Source organism: Drosophila ficusphila, unplaced genomic scaffold (genome assembly GCF_018152265.1).
Source record: "Drosophila ficusphila isolate 14025-0441.05 unplaced genomic scaffold, ASM1815226v1 contig_414, whole genome shotgun sequence".
NCBI classification, from domain to species: Eukaryota; Metazoa; Arthropoda; class Insecta; order Diptera; family Drosophilidae; genus Drosophila; species Drosophila ficusphila.
The window spans coordinates 9,041,096-9,067,932 of NW_025064328.1; the positions used below are offsets into that span (position 1 = coordinate 9,041,096).

Consider the following 26,837-nt stretch of genomic DNA (forward strand, 5'->3'; position numbering starts at 1 on the left):
TTAAAAGGAAAGTTCAAGGGTAAACATGTTCTCATTCCCTAAATACCAATCTGATATGCCATTTCAATTAAACTTTTTGCGATTTCCGATTCGATATGCATTTGCAATGACAATTAACAAGTCCCAAGGTCAGTCTTTACAAGTATGCGGTATTCATTTAGAGAACCCAGTACTTTTCCATGCGCAACTCTATGTAGCCTGCTCTCGATGACAATTTTGTATATTATAATGCTTTGCAATAAAAATTGTTTGTTAAATAAAAAATTTTGCAAAATAATAGTTGTTGCTGTTAAATTGTGTTGACCAGCAAAGCGGTCACGGGCCGCTAGTAAAATATAAAATGTTATAAGTATAATTTTGTTTTACATTTAGGACTTAAAAGCTTTTAGAAACCATTGAGTGACCTTTTCCATAGCTGGACTAACTTTTTGAATATTTCTTGGCCGTGTTTACCGTCTGAGAAGTTGATTGCGGTACTGGTTTCGGCGCAGAAAGGTGGGGCAGGTGCATCGGATCACTCGCATTTACCGAGGAACAGTCTTAACCCTCGACCGCCAAAACCCCCGATTGTCACTGCCACTCAGCGCAATCAGTTGGGATTTAAGACATTGGCGGCAATGGAAACTACAATAAGAAAAGCAGCCGGGATATCAGCAGCAGCAACAACAACACCAACAATAGAAGCCACAACAACGTCGTCGGCATTATTGACAAAAGTTTTCCGTTTGTTTTCGGCGTTCGACGCTTTTCCTCACTCTCCTTCTCACTCGCACTGCGGTTGCGGGAAAAGGGCAGCAAGCACATTTTTGTTAGCTGATTGAAATTAGTTGATGCATAAAAAAGTTTGTTTGCTAACAATTTCGTTCGAAAATATTTCGGCTCTAAAGTAAAATTATGACTGCTTTGCATATTTTTCGGTTACCAATGTAAAACTTTAGACCCCGGCCCCAACTTATTGGCATTGGCGAATGTTGGGAATTTATGGCCTGTGCAAATGTTGGTCTACCATTCACAATTTCGCCAAGAGTTTGCCCCTTTCCGCTCCGCAAATATCCGCCTGGCATCCTGTAATTGCATTAGCCATCCGCTTGTTGATTTTGGTCGGAGCGATTACGGTCTAAGACGTTGTAGGGGATTTTTTAAACTCGGGCCAAATCAACAAGCAACATCGTGTAATTGAATAATTATGTTATTGTGTGGCTGAATGAACTTGCGAGATTTCCGTCTGACAGCTGCCACGACCGGCTAGATTTAGCTTCGCATCTGCAAGATGCTCGTACAAGATACAGATACAAAGTGTGCGCGTTTGCCGGTGCCTCCAGCATACACACAAAGACACAGAGATACACGCACACATACAGCCACAAAAGCTGCTCACCCGGCAGCAACACAAAAACTTAATTAAGCCTGATTCTGGTCTTAGCACCTCCGGAACATTAGCAAATCAATTGAGTTAGAAGCAACGGCAAAGACTCATCATATGCGCACGGTGAAAAATATTACTCAAGTTTTTGATTAATAAATAACAACAATATATTTAATAATTAATTAGATCGATTCTGAAGTCGCACTTCAAATTTAATATTTAAGAACACAGAAATTACTTTTAAATCTGAAGGGAATCATATGGATTTGCAAATATGTGTATGCAACAAATCAATTCTTTTTATTATCTATAATGATCTTATATAAATTTCTTTCTACTAATATAAATTTTTTTAATAAATCAAATGAAAATTTTCCGATTTGTGTAAATTATTTTCTTGATTAAGTTGTTTGCTTGGCTTAGCCAAAAATTATTTGAGTATTTTTATATAGTTTTGTTTGGTGTAAGCATAAATGGCATGCATATTCCGATTGATTGGATGGCTGTCACCTACAGGATAACCAATTTTAATGCAGTTTCACACTCTGCGCAGCGATGAGATGAGCTGAGCATGCAAACAAATCGCACAGCCTGTTGGCGAGGATTAAGGATAAGGAGGCTGAGGATCCAGGCGGTACGGGGGGCGTGGCAGTGGCATTGCTAGTGGCAATGCCAGTGGCACTGGGGGATGCAGACCACGCATGCAATACGCCAGCGACAACTTCCGTTCTTTCTCCGGTTTCTGCGAATATGTACTTTTTATTTTTTCTGCTGGCAACCGAGATTCACGGCACGGAAAATGCATTCAATTTAGCAACGAGCACGATTCGGTCGAATGCATGGCAATCAAAATGCGGTTAGTTGCGTGTGGCAGCGGCAACATCGCGGGGTTGGGCAAAGCCGGCGAAAAATACGACAGTGGGCGGTTTGTGCCACAACAACCGCGGTAACAACGCTGACAACACAATGACAACAACAGCAATGCGAACAAAAAATGACAATTGTCAACAATTTTAATTTTCATATGCACGCAAACGCAACAAGGACCACTACAACTACAACAACAACAACAATAACAATAACAACAACAGCAACAAGGATTAAAATACAGTGGACCCCACCGGAAATGCATTCACACACGCGCACACGAATTGAGTGGCGTGTGTGTCGGTGTTTGTGCAGTTTGTTTGCATTTGTATTGCTAATAAAGAGTGGACGGCCTATGCCACGCCCACCGCACAGTGGCGGTCGAAATATTGTCAAGACCGGTTTAGGCAAGGAATTAGAATTTATTTACATTTATCAACCATTAATGAAGCCTTTCCACTTCGTTGCTGTTTGATTGTTTGCCTTTGAATGTAGGAAATGCATTTTTATTGATTATCTGATGATTTATTTTAAGTCTTTACATTCAAAATATAACGAATATTTTAGTTAATATATTTTAGAAAGACATATTGGTTTACGATAACCTTCCGGTTTCTTTTTTATAACGGACTAGGATTAGGTTTAACTATTCTCTGATACTTTAATCAATTTATCAGCATTTAACAGCCTGGTAATACAAAAGAGTGATAATTCAATTACTAGTCAAGCTCAATGCATTTATCTCGGCAAGTATTAATTGAATATGCCCACTTGAACTTGCCACTTACACTGATTTACGATCTATAGAAATAGTTGCTGTAATAAGCAGTGAAAAAGGTTATTATTACAGCAGGCATCCATCGCCAATTGATTTACGCACTTTGCCATTAAATAGCATTTTGGGCTTCCTGCCACTCCAGAGCAAAGCTTATAAATTAATTAAAAAATCAGTATAAATACATAAATCAATTACCCGCCTCAATGAGAAGCGCTGCACTCTTTGGCGCCAGCTTTGGTTCTGCGAAAATTACTTGGCAGCTGCAATGACAAGAGGTCCTGCGGCGGAGTGGGCGGTTAAAGGACGAAGGACGAAGAAGGATGAGAAGAAGCAGAGCGATAAAAACGGCAACATGGCGTTCAAAGTGCACAAAATGGCGGTAATTCGCGCTTTGTTGCTGGGCTTCAATGGTCCAACTTACAGTGCAAATCATCAGAAAAGTTTTCAGTTTTTTAATGACCATTTTAAACGCCAAACAGTGATTTATTTTATTAAGGATATTAAATTATATATATATATTAAACTGCAAAGCTAAAGCGTGGAACTTCTATTGAAGATAAAATTAATTCTCATAAAAGTATTTTGACTTTTTTTTTATATTTAAAAAAATTAAGTTTAATGAAGGCCTTTGAGTTATAAATTACAAAGGCATAATAACATTTTATTGTGATAATAATTAAACATTATACATACCATAATTTTTTTTTCCAAATTAGGTTATATTCATCTTAAAAAATGATAAATTTTTTATCTGTGTATACAGGATACACAACAACAACAAGAAAATGAGCATAACCACAACAAGAGCGCGAAAAAGGACCTTGCAAAAAATGCGAAAAGGCAAACAAGAAGGCTGCTAATAAGAGCGGGGGTGGTGGAAAAGGGGAGGGGGAAGGGGGAAGAGGGAGGTTAAGGGGCGGCCAAGTTGGGCGGATGCAACCACTGCACTTGCCAAAGAAAATATATTGTTCAGCTTAATTTCTTTCTCCCACTAAACTTTGTGCTCTTCTTGCTAGGGAAACCGTGAATTGTTCATAAAACGCGATGCAAGACCGACTTGAACCACCCAACCACCCACTGACCACCCCTTCCATTTTGCACCACCATCTCGACCACCGCGGTGGTATGTCATTAATGATTTCCTTTCTTGCGGCCAATGCAATTACGTATTTCTCCCCATCACACCGATGAATTGATGGCAAGCCCGAGAGTTTTGTTAAAGTTAGCATAAAGTTCCTCTTATTGTCCGGGATTCCCTCATTATCCAAGTTCCTTGTAAGTTTCACGGCGAGTTATGACGGCCAATCCGAGGGACATATGTACGTCTAACTATGACAATTTCATTAAACATTGCTAATCAAATAATGTAAGCAAAGAAACCACTAGTGAGTCGGTCCAACTGCATAAAAACTCAGACAAATAGAAGTTCACTTCACCATATTTTATAGCTGCGAAGTTTTTGCCACTGACCGCAGGAGAAGTGAACGTGTGTGGGGAGATGGAAAACAAACTTTTTCGTTGGACCATCAAAATTATGAAGTACCATATGCCCGGAGATGTACGAACACTGTTCAGGGAATTGCAATTTCTGGTGGGGCAAGGGGGCGTGAGCGGCACCAGCTGGACGAGTGGGCGTGGCAGGCTGGGTGCGATCCTTTACGGCCAAAGCACTCGTACATCAACCTGAGTGTCGACTATTTGCCGCATTCGTAATAACTGAAAGTGCGAGATAACACAGACACTTCGCCGGAGTGTTTTAAGTGTCCGGAGGAGCGAAAAACACATAAAACAAGAGTTCTCCACGTGTTATGGTTAATCTCTTTCAGTTCTTTACAGGTTTTAATACCCATCAGCGTTTTTCTTAATAGTATTTTGAAATAAATAAAAGAAAAGAAATAAATAAAATAAAAAAAAAAAAAAAAAAAATATTCCTTTAAAACTTAAAATCCGATATCATCTGCTATTGCTTACTTAGGTATATTTCTAATGTTTATTAATAGAAAGAAGAGGAAGTATAAAACCATTTGCAAAAATAAATAAAAGTAATAATTTACCAAAAAATAAACAATTTGTAATTTATAGATTTCATTTATTTAAATTTTTTCAAGTATTACATGCGCCTTGTGAAGTTCACAAAATTTATTGGCACTTACAAAATATTTGTTAAAGGGTAGGGAGTATATAAGAAAGTTATTAAAATGTAATAAACAGAATTAGTTAGTTTAAAACAATCTTAGTGGAATCTTCAGAAGTTTCGTTTCTTCGTAGTTGAATTGTGTTTTATGTTTATGAATGAGATACAAAAGTTTATGACTTTAATAAAGCTTTTGGTTCAAGCTGAAAATTTGACTAATTTTTCGTGAGCAAATCTCTGACACCATCTTCTTAGTCGACCGACTAAAGGCTTAATAGCCTTCCACAAATCAGCTTGCGCCAGATAGATGGTCTTGCAGAGAAAATCCGGAACCTGAAGTTGAAAAAGCAAACATGGAGTTGCCTGGATTTCGGCCTCCTTTCCAAGTGGCTCCTACCAACTTTTCAATTACTGCTGCCCGGGCGAAAGTAATGGCTGAAACTGAAACAGGGGCAAGGAGGAACAACTGCCAGCTGGCAAATGGCACATTTTGTGCTTAATTTCATTTCCGTTTAGGTGCCGCTCGAAATGCCATTTCACTGCATTGGTGGGAAAGAGAGGGAAGAGGGGTGAAAGAGACAGGGACAGAGGGAGAATACGCGGTCCATACTGCGCAACAATGAAGCGCTTGGGTAACGCTAAATTTCATTTTAAAAGCATTTTCATTTACATTTTGTCCATTTGATTTTGCCATTGAAATTTCGAAGCGAACAAACTTTTCCGCCGGCAAATTTTATTGTTTCACCATTATTACAGGTGAGAGTGTCTGTGTGCGGGTCCCAAAACAGTTTTATGACCCCAACGGTAAGGCACTCCGCGAAACGAAGGATCTCAGGCTCCTGATGGCCTCCCTAATCCGTTTGTGCTTTTAGTGGCGGCCAAATTTTAACGACGCATCTTCGGAATTTGTTTAAGAAATCTATAAGAGCCAAGCACATTTTGTTATTGCTGTTGGGTTCCCCTTTGCTGCCATTCGAATGCACACGCAAAAACAAATATTTGTGGTTAAAATGGTAATTAAACATAAAATGTAGTCAAAAATGTACAATTCTTTCAACTGTAACAAAATAAATTTTGAATAGGGGTACTTTAACTTGAAATACCGACAGTATACGGATTTAACTTTTTAAATTAACAAAAAATACTTTTTTAAAATACTATCCGAACACTTAATTGTAATTTAATAGTAGCTTAAAAATATTATGAAAACTTAAATTAATTCTGTTATAGATTTGTAGTACCTATAAAATATTAAATGTTTTTAAAAAACAAAAAATTAAAACTATTTGTAAACAAAACGAAACACGTTCAATTCGATTTATATCTGTTTGGACAGGAAATATATTTAATTTACTAAAAATATCTCTACAAATTGATATCCCCTGGACCAAACATTTTTCCCTGTGCATGTGATTTTTCACTTTGTCTGCAGCCATTGTTTGTACTTCTTTTAGCCCGCTTGCTGCTGTTTCTTTTTGGTTTTTATGCGCGACGTTGGTTGAACGCTTCGCTGCTTTGATTTGCCTTGCTTAGCCGGCTAAGGACCCCCTGACCGCGTGGAACGAGAGCCCCTGACCTTTATCTCGGCCATTGCAGGATACTCCAGGAGCCAGAAGCCAGGAGCCGGGGCCAAAGTCCTTGGACGGGACAGAATGGTGAACTGAAACTGAAACAGAAACAGGAGCAGCACTCGTGCGCACTTCGTGCTACAAAGCAACAAATCGAGTTTGCGAATAAATGAAATTACTTTTCGGTCTAATGACCATCATCTGCTGATTTTATTAGATTTGTTTCCTTTTGCCCCGTGTTTGTTTACGGCTTCTGCTGCTGTTTCTCCAGCATTTTCCTGCTGTATGTTGCAGCATCGAACTGTTCAGCTAACTTTAAATGACTTTGGTGCCCAATCGCTGTGAGCAAAGTGTTTGATAAGAGCCGTGTTACCTCTCGAAAGGCAGCTATCCCCAAAACAAATATATAGTATGAATTATTTGGGGGAAGACTTGGTTCATCATCACGTTGTAGCTCATTTTTGGTTTTTAAAATTTCCATTTTTTTGGTTTTTGGGAGTTTTTGGGGAAGTTTGTGCACTCTGGAAAAAGTAAGCTAAAAACTCAATTTGATTGCTCTTGATGGTAAATTAAAAATAAAAATGGTTATGGAAAACAAAAATGGAAACAAACACAGGTAAAAAATATATAAAATATAATTACAATCAACTTTGTTAACAGAAATGTTCAATAGCAATGATACTTTTTCAATTGTATTTTACTTTTTGAATTTTATTTTTATATATGTCCGTTTAGAAGTATCATATTTATTTATATTTGTATTTTGTTTATGCATTTTTTCAAGTGTTTAATTTGAACACAGCGTATTTGTGTGGGCTTTTGCTACCTACTTTCCCTAACCTGTCGTCACCTGTTGTTGTTGATGATTTTCCCGCTGTGCTGGGCCTCCGTTCTCACACCTAAATTTCAGCTTAGCTTCCCCCAAAACTGACATTTCATTTTTATGAAACATCTTATTTTTCTAATTTGCAACAGCAGGTGTCGCCATTTTCTGCAATTTTGTGTTTATATGAGAAAAGTGCTGTTGCTTTTCCGGCTTTTCCGCAACACCCACGCCCTTACGCCGACCGGGTGTAAATTCAGTTTACTGTAAAATTTAATAGAAAGCGAATTTTCCCCCACAACAGCTGCTTATGTTTGTGTGTGTGTGTGTGTTAGTCTCGGGGCAACAGTGCGTATGTGTGTGCGTGCAAATTGGGGTCTTTTGTTTATAGTGTTTCACATGTTTGCATATAAAGTGAGAATTCCTGTAAAGCGTGCTGTAAAAATACGTTTAATAAGCTACAAGACGGCTTGTATTATCCCACTCGCATTATGTTTTTTGGAGTTTCGTGGGGAAAGGAGCACAAGGGGTAGCGATATGGGGACTTCCAACCGACCTGACGTCTTTATTAATTCATAAAACGACAAACGCCAGGTGTCGTTGACGATATGTCTTGGCATGGGATTTTTTTTTATGTTCTTAAAAGTCAAACAGCAAAATTTGGAACTTTTGCCCAAATTACCAATAAAAACAATAGCAGCGGAGCACCAACACAAACACACTCACACACACAATAATATACAAAGCTACTTGCATATGTATGCAGGGAAAAATCATTTCCCCGATTTCCCTCCACCTTCGTATAATTCGTTATCTCTGGGGCGTATCAAAATCACGCTTGATTAACTTTTTCGAGCCATTTAACAAATAAGCAATAAAATCCGTGCATTTCCTTAGTCCGTGTCCAAGTCGGAACCTCAATTCCCCCCTTTTCCCCCTTCTCCCTTCCCCCTCACCATTTAACCCCCTGCCGCCCAAGGGGGTCGCCTTCTCTGTGTTGTCTTGAGCAAATTGCCATTTTGTGTTCAAATGAGACGTTTATGTTTTTTAATTTTTTCTTGCTCCCTGTAATGGCCAATGTCAATGGGTTCAGCTGAGGGCAATCTGGCCACCAGGGACTTCGATGCGGAGAGCTGTGAATGCTTCTTTGTTTTATGCGGAGCTTACAAATGGAATGTCCTTTTGTTGTTTTTAATTATATTTTTTATGATTTAATATTGTTAACAAATTGGTTAAATAAGAGAGAACGGAATTTATTTATGGTGAAATTTAATATAAGATTTCTAGAACGGTATGTAACAAACTTGAAATTATTATTAAACCGAAGTCATTAATATTTAGACTATTAAAAACAGTACAAAAAGTGAAATAAATTATTAAAAAATTTTACTAAACTGAAAGAGTTTTCTTTTGATATTTGAACTTTTGGAAATAATATATACATATCTTTATTTAATAACTAGTAAATACCACCCATTTAAGTGAATCGTTGGTAACAGATTAATTGATTTGGTATTTGATACAATATAAATCGTGGGTAGGCAGAGATTTCGTGAAATATTTGCCAACTTAACTGCCAATGAATTTGAAACTCGACTCGGTATAACGTTTGGACCACACAATCAGCACTTCAAACACAAACCGAGGCATAAATAAACAAGCAGAGGAAATTGCAAATCCCCAAATTAGCATTAGCTAATCAAGGTAACAAATGGCAGAAAGGACAAGAGGGGCGGTGGGTGGAAAATCTTTAAGCAAATAGGACATTGTGCGCAGATGTGTGCGTTAAGTGCAATGTTAAGGGTCCAAAGGCCCGAGGCCCCTGGGACTCTGTGTGTATAATATATAATCGAGAAGTATGCCATTTTGCATTCGGGAAGGCAAAATTAAATTTGACTGGCCAAACGCCCGCAAACAAACCGAGTCGAAAGCACACAAGCAGCAACAGCAGCGTTTTGGCCAACATTTACCAACTGCAGCTACATGGCTTGCAGTCAAATGCTCATGTTTCACCTGCACCTTGCCAGGACCAAAGGACCAAATAAGGATTGCCCGAGCAGTTGAGCAGTTGAGCATCTGAGCCTGGCAGGGACCAATTAAATATTGAGAGAGACATTTGCCATTTCGTGCTCCGTTTGCAATTAGCCATAACGTTCTGCTGGATGAATGCCAGTAAGTACTACTCAGTACATACATACATACATACATACATATAGTATAGTACATACATACATATGTATGAATAAGTAGATGTGGACAATCAAGTCAACCTCATAATGCCATTTGCCGAATTCCATTGATTGGCACCCGGCATTTGGAATTTGGCAACTGGCAACCGGCACCGCAGCCCTCAGACTTCAAAGCAATTTTCCCGTCACTCCTGCCAAAAGGTAAATATTTTATAGTCAACATAATCACATCGCACATCAAAGCCCCAAAATCCGCAATGCTGCCATCAATTGAGTTGCTAAATCAGACCATATTTATACGATTGGAAATCAAATTTTGATTTGACAGGTGGGTTCCAAAGGTGGCACAAAGCTGAGGCCAAATTAGCCAAACTCAAGTTTTAGTGTTGGTCTAAGATCAACTTGATTGAATGCTATTAGGAGGGGTTGTGCTTACCGGCAAATTTAAAATGTACTTGATTTTGATAAATTATTGAAATAATATTAACTTAATTGAGTATAATGATTTTTTAATTATGGCAAATGGTTTTGATTTATGTTAACTTTAAATTACTTAGTGAGTAGAAAGTGCATACTAAAGAAGCAATATAACCATAAATTCTTTATTTACATATTTGGATATTTTATATTATATTATCTTATCTTCAGCTTATTTCAAGAAGTTCTCAAATTTTTATAACGATAAGATATGGTTTTGGTTATACCCAAAATTCACTTACTATATATAATTGGTCATTATTAAATAAGTTTATCTTAGCTATTACCATCATTAATCTCGAATTGTTTTTATAAATTCAGTGATTATTTTCAATCATATTAATGGTAATTGTTAAATAAGCTTATAATCACATTTTTTTTTATTTCCTTTTAAAATAAAATTAGTTTCCTTTTTTAGATTTTTTTATAATTTCAAAAGGATTAATTTGTATGTTATGTACACAATTTATTTAACGATATTGGAGTGCACATTTACTATCAGTCCGATCCCAGGGTAAACCATTAAATTCTAGTCTGTGCAAACACTGTACCAAAACAGTTGAAAATCGAATACATGGGACTCCAAAATCATCCAGACCCACAAGCCATGAAGAATCTTTACTGGCCGGAACAGGCCATCTGGTACATAAACTGGATTACTGTGCGCGTCGGACGTCCGGTCATCGAGTCCTTGAGCAGGTAGGGCCTCGGGTTGATCTTGGTGGTCATGCCGGTGCCGCGGATGTCCAGATGAGCCCAGTCCACGCAGGGCACCAGCGAGTGGAGGATGGCAGCCGCCAAGCAGGAGGAGGCAGGACCCCTTCCCGTGTTGCACAGATCGTAGGTGACGTTCTTGTTGACGATCTGCTTGTAGTACTTGAACAGCGGGAAGCGCCAGATGCGATCGCCGGTCAGACCGCCCGACTTCCTGAAGTTCTGCCACACCGACTTCGAGGTGGTCCACAAGCCACTGGCTCCGCCACCGACGGCATAGTTGACGCCCATGGCCACGGTTCCGATGTCGATGACCAGTTTGGGCTTGAAGGTGGCCTGGGCGTAGAGAAGGGGATCCGCCAGGAGCACCACCGGTGCCTTGTCCACGTTCTTGATGCCCATGGTGGTGCCATTGAGCAGGGTAACCACATCGCCGCACTTCACCGCCATTCCAGAGGGCATGTGTTCGCAGAGCGGCATCACAGCTGTGATGTTCATGGGCAAGGATAGAGCAGCAGCTGCTCGCAGGACTCCCACACAAACAGCAGCTCCTGCCATGGCGCCTCGGTACTGGTCCATTCCCTTCTTGGGCTTCAAGCACAGACCGCCACTGTGGAAGGTCAAACCCTGGCCAAGGAGGAGAACGGGCCGATCTTCGGGTGAAGTGCCGCAGTAGCTGCACTCCAGCAGCAGAGGAGGTTCGCAGGAACCCTTGGCGATCATCAGGAAGGAGTTCAGGTTCATGTCCTCGATCCAGTCCATGGAACGCACCTCCACGGAAACACCACAGGGACACAGAGCATCCACGGCGGCCTGGGCAAAGATGGAGGGCGTCATCATGTTGGCAGGAGTGTCGGACAAGCGCCTCGCCAGATTCTGCGACTCCGCCTTGAAGAGACCACGCACCCAGGCATCGCGGTCACCCTTGCCGTACATATCCAGCTTGGGGGTGTGCAGGCGGTTCTTCTTCCTCTTGTTGGCGTTGTACCGCCAAACGGCGAGCGCAGCTCCCTCGGCCGCCTGCTCCGGATAGTCCATGGCGTCCACGTGCACCTCGTACATTCCGTGGAGCTGCAGAGCACGAGCTCCGGTTCCCGCTGCCACACGGACATTCTCCATGCCCTCGTCCAGCTCCTCGTTCTCGTCGTAGGCAGCACCCTGTTTGCCCACACCAACGACGGCCACACCCTGGTACTCTCCTTCGAATCCGCTGAAGAGCAGTCCCTTGCCGGGGGATCCGTCCATTCCACGCTCGCGGATCAGGGTCAACAGCTTGCCACCGAGGGCATCGTCCAGGGTGACGGCGTTGGCCGTTGTCTTTGGCGGCTTGTCGCCATCCTTGGCGTAAACGCCCACGACCACGCCCTTGGGATTCTTGCACTCCATCGCATAGCAGCGGATACTGCCGAGCGACTTCTGGTGGAGGTTACTCCTGCCCACCAACCGCAGGCCGACGCGCATCAAAGATATATCCTTGTAGGACGGCATTTTCAATAGCAAAATAGTTCACAATTATCAAAATGTAACACGGAGAATTTTGACAATCGCGTATTGTTCTCTAGTGTTTATCTAAAGGTCACTGAGCTTGTTAGCACACAATTTTTATCGACTATTTTTTTAACTGGGAATTTTGTATCGTAGTTTCTATTGCCAGCTCATCTGTGACCCGGACGAAAATCCAAATAAAACTGAACTTTTCCTGGCATCGAGCTAATGACTCAAAATGACAGCTCTCCAGCTGATAAAGTGGATTACTTGGATTGGTTTTTTGAGAAGATTTAAATCAACAATTTAAAAGAAACCAACAAAGATATCTTATTCGAAAGGTATTTAACAGTATACAAAATTAAACATATTAAACATTAATAATAAAAATATTCAACAAAATTAAACTGGAAAAACGTATAAGTTAAGTTCTGCACTTCTAAATTGTTTTTAAGTCTTCATAGTTCTAATTAATATAATATTTAAACATCTTTATTTTCATATAAATAGCAAAAATGGTAAAAAAATTGTACTTACTATCACAAAAGCTTAAAACTAGTTTGTGGACTAGTTAATAGTTCCGAAAAATATCTTTACGTTTCGAAATTATTCCTAGTTTTAAGCCCAAGTGAATAAACCGTATAATGACTCTCTAATATGCATTATTTTCATTTAAATAACAGACCCAAAGCTGCGAGATTGAGCTTCAGACGCGATTTTGTCAGCGGGAAACCCCCGCCCAGGATTATAACGCCCTCGACGCTATTTAAATGATAATGACAAAAGCGGAGAGTGCAGAGAAAAAAGTCATATGAATTTCAATTAAGTAGTCAACAAGCGGGTCCGGAAGCAGGGTCCTGCTGCCTTTTGGCCAAGTGCACAGCGATAATAATAACGGCGAGTGGAAATAATTAATTTTCCGAACCAGTGAGTCAGCGCTAATTAAGCTTAATTTTTGGTGTTGCATAACTAATTAAGGTGGGAACAGTCGGCGAGCAGCAGGCGCGTCGGCTTACAAAGAAGATATAGTATTATGCAAAAATTGTTGCACTTTAATTCTATTTGTCTGCGGGTGGACAATCTATAATTGGAAAGTATGCTCACGCTTATCTCTCGACTATTTGAATACGGAATTCAATTTAATGTTGCCCCAGCGCAGAAATATGCAAATCTTTTCCCTGGCAACACACACATTTACATTTTCGACTCAACTGTTTGCCTTTTGGCTTTGGGCAAGGTGAACCGAAGGGTCGAAAGGGGCGGCAAACACACAGGCAGCCCGAAAACCAAATTGGAAATTTGGTTATTTCTCGCCTTTGCGCTTGACCTGGCCGAAAGGCCGATTCCCGAGTCCAGTGTCCAGAGTCCTTAGTGCCCAGCACGGCAAACTTTGTCTCCAACAACCTGGCCAACAAACACAAACACACTCACTCACTCACACACACACACACATACATACACCCAGTTGCAAACTCGGGGTGGCTAACTTTGCCCGATGCCCGGCTTGGGTTTCCTCGTTATAAAATATTTGCCCGAGTTGAATAGTTCAAACTATTTGATTTAAAATTAACATTTGTCTTTGCGCACTCGGCTGGAATTATGCAATGTGTTCGGAGATAAGCGCTGTTGCAATGAAATTGAAATCATTATTATTTGGATAGGATTTCTCACACCCTCCAATCACCTTCTATGTATTATTGTTAAATGTTTGCAGATTGGTTGGGATTTAATTACATATGGTTTCGTCCATCAATTGTAAAGCTTGGATAAACATTCAAAATTAAAATGAAGATTTAATTAGCAGGGAAATCTTTCAATTCCAGGTAAATAGGATTTAATTTGAGTTCCATTATTTTATTAATTTATATCATTATCATTTATATCCCAGGCTACCAAATAAAACCAATAAAATTTATTTTAAATTTTAGATATTTTTTATTAAAATGTTTTTATCTCACTTTATTATAACTAAACGCTTAACAACTAAAGATTTTTGCAAATTACCTTAAGTACATTAAGTCTGAAGAGAGTGCAAGACACTTAAAATCATAATCGAAATGCTTTCTACTGAGTTGATCATGGGGCAAGATGGAAATGGGGTTTACAAAACAAACTGGCATTTGAAGTACACATACAAAATACATAACACGCTGAATGAGTTAATGAACATTTTTAGATATCGTTAGTATATAAGCTATGGACCGATTCGAGTTGATTATGTCGATGCACGATAGGCGAGTATTGCTTGTGATTGAGGTTTATCTAAGGATCGCTCCCGTAAGGTTAGAATTGAATTCGATTTAGGGCTGATTCATATATATTCGTTTCGTATGCATGCGTGTGTACAATCTCGATTTATAGTACATTCATATTGTGTTCATCGCGATTATGTAGTTAGGCTGTTAATAAATTTATCAAAACTTAACATCACATTGCTTCTTCGATTACATTTAGGTTGCCATATTTATAAGTAAGCCTTGAAAGTTCAAAGTACGGATATATATGTAATATGTTATGCTGAAACTGATCAAAGTCCAGATCCAACCAACGATATGAATGTGCGATTCTGCGGCAGTTTTATATGTACCTCCATGGTTCAATTGTCGTAACTAACTATGGATAGTATTTAAAGTGTTATGCTCGTATGTTAATCGATTCGAGGGGATGAAATGCACCATATGGGAGGAGCTGTGCCATGCGATAGTACCCTAATGTCTAAGTCTAAGTCAATGAATTGCATTGTAAATGCCTCGGTAAATGCATAATCCTTTAGGAAGAGTTTTTCTGTTCATTTCTGAAGAAAGTATGTCTATGATGATGTCGGTGATAATAATGGTTAAATGAGTGCTTGTCCATTGTTCTTCTTGCTTTTCATGTGCTTTTTTCGCAGTCGATTTACTAAAACTGATTGGACGATGACGGCATGTTGAGGGCGAAACTCTCTTCATGATATCAGACGTTGGGCTTGCGGAAGATCTCATTCGGATGCTGATTGCTGCTAAAGTTCTGCCGTGTCGAGCATTGCTATAAACGAAAAAAAAGAAGCACATCAGACACACACACAATTAGTAGGTTGGAATGCGGAGGTGTGTAGTGTAAGCCCCAAAGTGATTGCATTTTAATTACATTTCCATTGCATCTCCCACCCGGGAGGGCAATTACCCTGCATTTGGGTCACACCACAGGTGGGGTGGCCGCCGGATAATGACAACTTAACTACCTTACACCGCTTTTATTATTATTTTCCCTTTGATTTGACGTTGCGGTGTCAGTTTGGACAGCCGACCGGCTCGAAGGCTATTAAAATAATTGCCAGCGAAATCGTTTGTTATGGTGTGTGTCTGCCTTCGACCCACCAGAAACCGAACCAGAACCACCGAACCACCATCACCCCGCCATCCCGCCAACCTCATTTTACCACAAATCCACCCCCGGGGCGTTGGTCCTCATTATCACTTACCGCTTGCTTCTTTTCCCAGGACTTCATTGCCGTTTTGTACTTCTCGAACTCGTGGCACCAGTCCGAGTAGATTTTCTGATAGTCGTTGCTCTTGTTTGGCGGAGTGCATCTGTTCGGAATAAACAAAGTTCGCGAGGGATTATTATCTGGGCATAATTGAAATTCATTACAGAAAAGTTGTTTATAAAAATGGTTCTCTTATCGCATAGTTTATGTTCCTATTTATTTGTTAATTTCAATGCTGGGTTAATTAAAATGTTGAGTTATGACAAAATTCTTCACTATCACAATCTATTTAAAAGAGGGCAGTATTGCAGTATTAAAATAAGTCTGAAAAATGTAACGTTTTTCATTTTTAAACGATTTTAACGCCAACATATTTAAGATAAAGTTCGTTCAATTTCAGCTTTGCATTTGTACTTTGCAAATTTGATAATAAATAAAACAAACTTTTCTGTAACGTATTTACTTTAACTGTTTTCCATTTTAGTTTTATGTGTTATATGACTTTCATTGAATATTTTAATGTGATTGACGAGTGTTTAAGCTTACCTGTGGGCATCCACCGTGATGTTGTAGCTGCACAAAAGCGAGCCGCCCAAGTGGCAATCGTATCGACCGCCGTCAGCTTCATTCACGGAAACCACAACCAGGCCACGCTCAGTGGTCTCAATGTATTTGGTCGGCGAGTAACGAATCTCGTAGCTTTGAAAGAAACCAATTTGTTATCTATCCGCCATTCAAGCCAGATAAATTCCACCTACCGTCCCTTGTCCTTGGAGTGATGATACCAAGTCACTTGCTCGTTCTTCAGCACTTCGGGAATTTTGACAAAACAACCGAGATGAACACTTTGGCCGTAGGTCACCACAATCTTCTTTTTCAGCACACTCGAATCGCAAATGTCACTCGTCTCGTTGGCCACGTCCTGAAAGGGGATAATAATACAAGCAATAGATAAGTTTTTGATTTAGAAATAAATTTAAGAGGGTCTAATTTAGGTTTCCAATTTGTTCTTTTTGTTTTTGGTATTTTCTACAACTTTTTACCCAATGAGTTTTTTTTTTATACAGAATTTAAAAGCATTTATTTTGTTTTATGGCGGCGCAACCTAGTTATTTTGATTCAAGCCAACCCACCTGCAGTAAATCCAGCTCGTATGGCCGGCACGTATTGGCCTCCTTATCCCAGCCGCAGTAAGGATCACGGACGCAGCGGAAGCAGTTGTCGTAACGGCGATTGCACATGGCCAGGTCGATTTGCTTAATGCGATGATCGGTGCCAATATACAGGCTCTTACGTGTCTGGCTGATTTCCATCACTTGGATGGCCTCATTCGGAGCCACCTCGAAAATATCCAGCAGCTTGGACAGCGACTCTCCATTGCGGTAGTACTGCACGATTTTGTAAATGCGACCCAAATTGGTGCCCACATAGTAAACAATGTATTCCTGATTGAGGATGTCAATTCGAATTCTGTGAAAATGTACACGTATGCATATATGTAACCTTGAGTTTACATTTTCACCTTTTACTTTTAAAGCGGATTATTGGTTTTACTCATGTGCCTTTCAATTATAAAACCAGAATATAAAGTTTTCATTTTTAAATGAAGTATTTACATATTAAACAGTTCTTTATGAGTTTTTAACTTAAAGCCGCTTTTTTGATATTTGTTTTCAAATGTTTATTTTACCAGTATTTCATGGTTAACTTTAGGACATTTCTACCCTATGGTTACATAGAAATATGTTAGTTTTAATAAATTTTATTGGTCGAAATTTCATTTGCCGAAATTTCAAAGAATTTTTCTGCAAAAATTTCCTAAAACAAAAGAAAAGGAAGCGCAAACACAAATATTTTTCACAAAATCCTTCCTGATTTTCTTTTTTACATCTACCGAAATGCGAAAGGATTAAACTGGTAAAATAAACAGTCAAATATCACACCTGCAAATAGAAATAAAATATTTTTGTGCCGGCAACTCACTTGTCAACGACGAGCTTGGTGAAGACCAAATCCCTCTTATAATAGACTGGATTGTTGTGCTCGTGATTTACGGCTTTGTCCATAAGTGGATGGGATCTGATGAAATTCAGGACGGTATCGGGCAGGTTTGATGTATCGTTGACACATGTACCCGGCCGTGGTTCCGGCACCCGGGAGTTAAGCACCGGCAGCCATGCGGAATTCGATGAAGATTGCTCCTTGAATTTACCTGCGCGCAAGGGATAAAAGGCGAATCAGAAAAGAGCACAAAACAATTGCTCATATGAGATGGGAGTAGAGTGTAGAGTGTAGGGAGTGAAAAAGTTTATCAGGCTCTGTTGCTGAGCTGCAATTGAAGACTTAAATCTACGAGGTGTCAGCTGGTTCTCCTCTAAGCCGTCAGCCGGTGGAGAATAAAGAGACCCACCATGTGTGTGGCCATAATCCATTCAAATGGATTTTCTAATGCGATTTATGTTGCGCACGGCAACGAATCGCATCGAATCGAACTGAACCAAACCGAACTGAACTGAACTGAAATTACAAAACACTCGACACACTGGGGGCGAGTGCTTTCGAATGGATAAAACAAATGTGTAGATTGCAAATAAAATTTGCCAATAAGTTGCATTTGCCATTTCCATTTCCGATTCTGTTTCCAATTTCCAAGCCCGGACCCCACCCGGCCACCCAATCCACTTGGGGGACAATGGACAAGCGGAGAAAATTGCATGTCAACGCGATGTGTGCGGAGATCGCCCGAAAGGCGGTGGGCTTACCATTGAAGGCAGCTTGAATCTCGTTAATGTGGAAGCTGCAAACGGCAGATCCAATCAGGCCATTAGTGCTCGTCGTGAATGTGGCGAAGAATCGACTCTTATCGGAGGGCAGTTGGTACACCGATTGGATCTCGTTGAAGTAGAAGGGGAATTCGCCGGAGATGCTGCAGTTGAGGCGGGCCTTCAGGTACGTGGCCCAGTTGTGGGCCAGCAGGTTCTTGCCACCCACATCCTTCTTGCACACGCGGGCGATTCGCGAGTACACTGCCTTTCCACAATTGATGTATTCCACAGCCGTCTCGCGGAAGAAGAAGTACACGTACTCGCCGATGTCGAAGGACCCAACAAAGTTTGGTTCTGGAAATTAGAGTATAAAACAAGAATTATTAAAGTAATTAAATTGTACAATTATTATTATTACTAACGAACTGTACATTTTATACACCATTTTTGGAGTAGATTTAATAACTCGTTAGTATATATATTTGCTTGAAATTTAAAATTTAAAACAATGATCATATTTTAAACTAAAGAACAAGATAATGATTAAACCAACGTTAAATAGGTTTCCCTTGTTTGTTTGAAAATAAATTTAGTTACTTTAAATTTAATAGATATAGTACCTATGTTTTATTACTTCGAACACTTTCCAATTATCTTTCTTTGATACTTACTGTCCAACCACTTGGAGTCGTATTTCAGAGTCCGCTTGAATTTATATTCCAACCGCTTGGCCGAAGTATTATATAGATCAGTGCGGAAAATAACCGTGTCCGCCTTGGTGAACTCCGCGTTGGTGCCGGAGTACTGAGGGAAAGGGCAATTTACAGGCTCAGTTCGGGTACGATAAAGTTTTAGTTTATGCGAGCAATTTGCTTACCAGGCCGGGCAAGCCACCCGGATTGCCGTTCTCCACATAAATCGCCGTCGAGTTGTCCAGGGGATCGTAGGGGCACTTGGCGATGCCCAGGCCCACGCCAATCACGTATTCCGAGCGCGGCAGGTGGGTCAGATTCGCCTGGAGGCGCAAGAAAAGAGTTACTAAGTAAAAGGATGAATGGTACAAAAGATTCGCCTCCGAGTGTTTGACTTTAGTTTAGCTGCTTTATCCGTGACAGACGTCAAAGGCTGAGTGAGCAACTGTTGATTGCCATCTAAAGTCAACTGTCGGTGGCAATCTTTTCACGGCAACATGAATGCAACATGGCAAATGGCATATCGCATATGGAATATGGCATACGGCTTCCCCAATCTGGGCGACTTACATAGATAACATAATCCTTGGGATTGTGGGCGTTGGTGCCGCACACATAGAGCCTATCGCCCTGGTCCATTGACTGGATAACACGCACATGGTTCTTGCAGTCGAAGATCTGGCGGAATACATATATCGATTATAGAAATACATAAACACAAAAGCACGAAAAAGGATGACAATGTTGTGTGTGGAGTGGGTTTTCCAATTTATCGTCGAGGGACAACGAGAGCGACATCATCTGGTTTGTCAAACAATCGCACCGATATCGAATCGAAATAGTTTCGAGTGTGTTCCGTAATGCTGCTGCGAATTTGTGGCAGAAATGGGGACAAATTGCAATAGCACGCGTCGCTGCCGAAGCTAAATCAATTGGCAACAATGCAACGAAACGCTGCAAAAATTACTACCAGCGCCAGTGGCACACAAGCAGCTTTATGATGACTTAAGCAGGATGCCCATGTGGCCCCCAAAGTGTGTGTATATATGTGTGTGTATGTGTGTGCGTGTGCAACATGCAACATGCTGCCTTTGCTACTGCTGCCTTCAACTGCTGCTGCTTCTGCTCCTGCCACGAATAACTTGAAATTGATTTCGAATGAAAGGATTTGCTGTCACATTATAAACGAGTTGCAACAGAAGCGTCTGCCACATTGGCAGTCGATGGGATTTCCTTGGCTTTAAACTGCAATCGAGTTACTGAAATACCTCCGCTGGGATGTGATTTATTTGTGAGTATATATAATAGAATACATAAATGTGGTGCACGAGCGTACGGGAATTTAACAGAAAAACAGAAAGGTAAAACAATTGTGGTTTTCATGTTCGGGAACAAAATATGAATCCCTTGTGAATTGGATATCAGATTAAAATCAGAATAGAAACGAATTTTTACGGAGAGCATGAAATGTTTGCATTTTTAAAATTCAAACAAGGAATGTCACCTGCACATGCAAATTTCAGCAAATATCTTTTTCACCTAAAAACCTTTAAGAAATACAAAAATAGTTGCAATGTTTTTTTTTTTTTACTTACTTGGCTTTTTCCTTTGGAAACACAGCTAACCACATCATCGCGTGTTGGCTCCAAGTTGATAACATCGCGCTGAAACGAAAAGTAAACCAAAGATAAATTAGCTAACTATATACCAAATCGAATAGAGTCGAGTTCACCTGCTTCAGCGATTGTAGCCATTAACCATTAGGTTAAAAGCTCACGTGCCATGGCGTCTATCAATTCAAAAATTCAATTTACTCAAAAAAGTCAAAATACAAAAAATTGTATATTGCAAATGTTAAGAGGGGGGATGCTGCTCGAGTCGGCGGAGTCTGCCACATGCGGCATAAACTACAACTAGCAGTCGTCCGTGGCACCTTCAGAATGCTTTCAACTAAATTTATTTATAAATCACGTAATGTTACCCAAGCACACACGAAATATTTTCACGCACCAACCTCCACAGGGCTGCAAACCACCCAGCAGTCGGCATCCAGCACCACTGAACCACCCAACCACCCAACGAACCACCCACTTGGGAGGCAGGCAGTCGCAGCAGAGCGTTCATATAAAACCAAAATCATGTATTATTTAGTTGAATTTGCATTTGGCGCATAAAGCAGCGGGAGAAGTGTGATGAGGGGCGGGGCAACCAGAGGAGGAACAGGTGCAGGAGTTGGGAGCAGTGGGGCACACGGGTACACTGAGCAAAAACAGGTGTATAGTATAAATAGCACAAAAATCAAATCGTTGAATTGGGATTTAATCGCAAATGGATATTGAAACAACAAAGAGAAACCTAAAAACATTAAACAATATTAAACTGGTGACTTTTTGGTAGTTCCCAACCTTTTGATTCCCAAAATTTCAGGACCATATATGTATCGTTAAAAAGTACCCCTTAGTTTTCTTGATAATATTGAACTATGTAGTTCAAATTAAAAAAGAAGTTCAATGCATTTTAAAAACAAAAACAAATAAATATATAAGTTGAAATTCTTTGAATGCATGTTTCTTTGGATGTATACCTTTTGAAAATCTAAATGTTTTACGTATTGACATCTACTTTTTCCCAGTGTAACTCCGTGTGTTTAGGCCAGAACCAAATGATGCCCACGGCGAATGTATTCGCACTTAACCGCATAAAATATATTGACGTATCCTGGCTGGCGAACATGCTACAAGGAAATATAACCTCTTAGACTTTTACGATTCGGCCCGGAGATGCGTTGTAGGGCTCGGAATGGAATGGAATCATCCTGGCATAGTATGGAATAGAGGACAGGTCCTGTAAGGAGGAGCACCAAGTCAGGTGTGCGGCGCTCATAAAACAAACTTTTGCAAGTCATAAATTCATAAACAGCCCAACGAGCCCAGGCTGAAAACCCGAACCCAAACCCAAACCCAGAGACACGGGGAAGCACTTCCTGTAATCGAATTGCCTCGCAAATGTTGTGGCAAGTTCGCGTATGTGGCGTCGCCCAAAATATATATCTGGGCAACGCATAAACCTGAGCCTGCAGAACCGAACAGTTCGGGGAATACTCCCGGAACATAATGCCCCGGACAAGAGAGTGCATATTAAATATGTTTTTGCGGCCCTCCTTTTTTTTGTTTTTGTTGGTGCGAGTTTTTTGAGGGGGTTGGACCTTTGGGTTAACTAAAATAAACATTTTTTTTTAGCCGCTGCGCTGGGGGAATCGAAGATTTGTGGCTGTCGTCGTCGTTGTTGCCATTTGAAGTGCGCCTAAAAGGCTGCTAAGCCGGTGTATTGTGCTGACAACGTTTAGATGGCGCTTTATGGCCACAAAAAGCTGCAAGAAGCTTAGCGGCCATTTGGAAACTATGGCAAACACACACAACAATCTCCCCTCCCCATTTCTCCCTCCGCCACCACGGCGTATAATGAATTTTTAACAATATGCCACAGGGCAGCAACAGCCGCAAGCAAAGTTGTTTAGCCCGAAAGCTTTTCACGATTTTTTTTTTTTTTTTTTTTTTTTTTTTGCCATGCTGCTGTCAGTTAGATTTGTGGCCCGACCCCGGACAACCTGCCACATCCCCTTTGGTGACCTTTGGCGACGCAGGGACTTAGTCTAAAAGCGTGCTCTAGGATTATCATATTTAAGGCATTTAGTATAATCAGAGCCGAAGTCATGGCGACAGCGGTGGTACTTACATTACAATTGGACGAGGAGATGTTCTGCAGGTTCACACGGAATACGCGATCCCTGGAAAAAGGCAAATACATATATTAGTAGTTGTTATATGATAATAGGGAATATGCAAGTAGCTGAGATTTTCATAGGAGCAATAAGGAGATTTAAAGCCCCTTATTCCTTAATTTTAGGAATGAGAGTTTCTTTCAAATTGTATTACTTTAATTATTAAACTGATGTATTTTTAATTTGTTTAGTTAGGTTTACTTACATAGCTCCCACATAGAGCGTATCCCGATCCTCGTTCATATGGAATGTTCGATAGTAGAGCTTGCCGCAGTTGAACTCCCGCACATGATCTGAAAAATGAAGGGATAATATTTCCGTTAACTAAACTCAATATTTGCTCAAGATATTTTCCCTAAGTGAACCGAGCTGCAGACGCCGGACACATCGTCTAGATAGTGTCAACAAAGTTTTCACTCTTGAACAGAACGGCGGACAGTTCTGGCCACAGACAAACAGGAGCAGGAAGCCCGGTTGGGGGGCCAAAGATACAGATAGATATCCCATTTCAATCAAATGACATTTTGCCAACATTTTTTCCCTTGCAAAGAGAGAGAGAGCTTGAAAATGGTCTTGTTTATTTACATTGAAGTTTTCCGCAGAGCAAAGCATAAAATAAGGAGAGTTTTGGAATGGCGAATGCCTTCCCAAAACTCCCGACAAACAAGAGTCATTAATTATATGTATTGTATTATGTTAATTTCAGTGACGTCGCTTTGTCTGCAAATTGTTTGCCCATCGGGATGATGTGTATATGTGTGTGTGTGGTTATGTGGTTATTGCTAAATGCTGAGCACACAGTTCTTTAATTAAACTAATTTGTATTTGCCCGCCTGTCACTCATCGCTACTTCAATATCATCAGCAATTAATTTTGCCGCCAAGCTGCTGATGGGAGCTATGAGTTACGGAAAGGGCGACGAACGGCGGGAAGCTGCGGCAGCCAAAAGTGTCAAATGTCGTTCAAGTAATATGGATGACCGAGGCATTATCCCCCTCAACGGACGCCGGACAATGGCCAAAAGTATGACAGAGGTCAGCAAAGGAGCAAACAAAAGGGCACGACCCAAAAACTCATACCCATTCAAACCCAAACAGAACCCAAACAGGCATCCGATTTATGCTCAACAATGGAATATGTAAATACGGAAAGGAAACCCAAGACCCCACCGGCAGAAATGTAGCTATTTTTGATTTCCGATTTCGAGTGAATATTTTCGGGGCAAGGGGAAAACAACGTGCAACCTATTGGCCAACTACAATAGAAGTTCGCACATACATACATACATATATATATATATATATATATATTTACGTACATTCACTCGTACGCTTGTTTGCATGCACAATTCGGATAGAATGTCCTTGCCAAACAGGAAGTCGACTTGTGTACGCTTGAAATGCTTTTGTACATATTTTTATTGTGAATGCCTGTCGAACTTTCCTGCTTTTTCTTCGACTTTTCCCTTGCTTTTTTTTTTTACAGCTTTTTCGTAGTTGTTTCTGGCATCTTAAAGCGAGTAAAACTGAATCTCTTTAAGGCCGCAAACGAAGCACAAAACAAACTAATAAATAATTTGCATTTACGCAACTTAATTGACCACATTGAGTTGCGAGCTCTGCAGTCAATATCGTATTTGGCCTTTGAGCCAGAAAACTATAAATGTTTCATGGAGACTGAGGAAATGGTTAAATCTCTCTCCGGCGCACAACGATTTGCGAAATTGTTTATGGGAGCCAATTGTCATCGGCAGCCAGTAAAAGCATATTGCCACGATTTCATGACTGGATTAAGCCAATAAAAATATGGCAAATATTAACATAAAATTGATGGCACTAAAGAACGTGAACTCGGGCGAATCGAGGTTATCCAATCGGTTTGTGGCACTTTATATGACGAAGTGAAAAACGGTTAATGGGTTGTGGAAACTGTATTCTTTGACTTCGTGTTTCGCAGAAAGGATTTCGGTTTAGTACTGTTTTTATTCATAGTAAGTTTATATTTATCATAATTCTAAGAAGGTAAACAAAGTTTGTATTGTAAGTATTTAAGTTATTTGTGGTTTTGGTAGATTTTGAACACGTTGTTTTTCCATATAACGTTTTAAAATTTGTTTAGTCTATCAGCATTATCCTCGAATCCCTTTAAAACCAAATTTGAATCCCCCAATGTGCCTCTAAAGTTTACCCAAAGGCAACTGTAAAAATCCTTTCAGAAATTGACATTTAAGATGTGAACTTTATTTGCTTTTAATCCAAGTCCAATCAAAATCAAATTGCATTTACGAGCTGCCTTTGAGAAACGTAAAAAAAAACAACAAACGCCAAATTTTATATTCCTTTTTTTTCGGCTTGGCAATTTTCTTTTGGGATTTTCACTGGAAGGAGTTGAGGAGTGCTTATGTGTATGAGCATTTATGACTCCGCCATATATGTCAATAATTTTTATGCTCTTCATAAATATGCGTTTGGCTTTTACGACCAACCCCACGTGGCAAAACGGGGCGAAAAGAGCCAAGATGAGGCAGTCAAATCAATTTCTGGAAGGGAGCAAATGACATTTCCGAAAACGTTATTATCAAATCAAATGCGGAGTGGCGACGAGAAGGGCAGTAGAAGGGATTGCAATGAGCATATTGTAAATTTAATGTTGTGCCACCCACTCAATCCCCCCATTTGACCGTGCCCCAGGCGCATGTAGCAACTCCATATATATATATAGCACGCATATATACGCCCATGTCAGTTGCAGGTGCACGGACCTCGGCTGACATTTACCTTTGAAACGTTAAGGTAAATTCCAAATTTGTCGCAAAATATGACACACAAACGGGAACCGGTTCTTCAAGGCTTTCATGTCGAATCAATTCCCTGGGGCAACTTTTAAGTTTATCAAGCTAACTTTGCAAATAATCTTTAAAGTAAAAACACGCAAATTTCCTTTGATAAATTTCTGTTGTTATTTTTAGCTCAAAATTCCAAGGAAGGTCTAGACTGTGGACAGTGAATAGATTACGAAAGCTAAAGAAAATCAAACTAATCAACAAAGAAGACGGGCAAATACGGTTAAACTTCTATAAGACGAACATAAGCGAAATACAGTTTTATAAAAACTGTTAACTGAATCAACATTAGACAAATTAAGCTGCGATGTAATAACTATTTTCTCTAAATAAAGCATTAAAATAGAATTTTTTGATCAATAAATTATGTTCCGTATTAAAAAGTTTAAAGATAATTTAATTACGAGACAAAAGTTTGCATAGTCAAATAAAACGTTTAGGTAATTTCCCTGCTTTTAGAAGCCAGCGGAGAATATCCCTGGGTGAAATTCCCAGTTATTTCAATGCTGTTGCTAATTATGAGAAATTCACGTCGGCTCTAAGCACTCGAAAAGCCGTCTAGACGTCTGCACCTGGGCTGCAAACTGAAACTGAAAAGGGGCAGAGGGGGTGTGGTTGAGAAAAGCCAAAGAAGAATAGAATTTTCAGGGGGAGGGGAATGTGAAGTACACCGAAATGCTTACCCAAAGTGGTTGCCATTTCATTTGCACACAACAACACAATGGCCCCACACTCTTGGGATGTCTCCTTTTGATTGTCTGTGTATATAATTAAAACGCATATGCATGTTAAATATACTTATTGTCAGCACTGTACGCTGCCGGAATGCCCAAAGGCTTTTTGGGATGCAGCTTTAAAACTATACTGCAGTCATGAAATGCAAAGGGAAC

The 26,837-nt window shown here is 40.1% G+C and overlaps 2 protein-coding genes across 5 annotated transcripts in view; both read right to left on the reverse strand.

The window, feature by feature from the left end:
• Positions 1–10,647: 10,647 nt before the first annotated feature.
• Positions 10,648–12,609, reverse strand: LOC108090569 (cytosol aminopeptidase). The gene has a single exon (XM_017189314.2). The coding sequence runs from the start codon at positions 12,402–12,404 to the stop codon at positions 10,821–10,823; it is 1,584 nt and encodes a 527-aa protein (XP_017044803.1). The 5' UTR covers positions 12,405–12,609; the 3' UTR covers positions 10,648–10,820.
• Positions 12,610–14,312: 1,703 nt separating this feature from the next.
• Positions 14,313–26,837, reverse strand: part of LOC108090483 (semaphorin-2A) — a 36,041-nt gene continuing 23,516 nt past the window's right edge. For all 4 annotated transcript variants that reach the window (XM_017189188.2, XM_017189184.2, XM_017189185.2 and 1 more), the window contains exons 3-15: positions 23,311–23,398; positions 23,060–23,111; positions 20,920–20,988; positions 19,895–20,002; positions 19,510–19,647; positions 19,304–19,436; positions 18,630–18,986; positions 17,851–18,079; positions 17,001–17,337; positions 16,626–16,789; positions 16,414–16,566; positions 15,862–15,970; positions 14,313–15,425 (exon numbers count right to left, since the gene is read on the reverse strand). In XM_017189188.2, the coding sequence (XP_017044677.1) occupies positions 15,354–15,425; positions 15,862–15,970; positions 16,414–16,566; positions 16,626–16,789; positions 17,001–17,337; positions 17,851–18,079; positions 18,630–18,986; positions 19,304–19,436; positions 19,510–19,647; positions 19,895–20,002; positions 20,920–20,988; positions 23,060–23,111; positions 23,311–23,398 (2,009 nt within the window). In that variant the 3' untranslated portion in view covers positions 14,313–15,353. The remainder of the gene's footprint in view (positions 15,426–15,861; positions 15,971–16,413; positions 16,567–16,625; positions 16,790–17,000; positions 17,338–17,850; positions 18,080–18,629; positions 18,987–19,303; positions 19,437–19,509; positions 19,648–19,894; positions 20,003–20,919; positions 20,989–23,059; positions 23,112–23,310; positions 23,399–26,837) is intronic.

What these genes read in the sequence shown, in the direction of transcription:
- LOC108090569 (XM_017189314.2), bottom strand. Translation starts at nt 12,404, where the DNA reads ATGCCGTCCTACAAGGATATATCTTTGATGCGCGTCGGCCTGCGGTTG.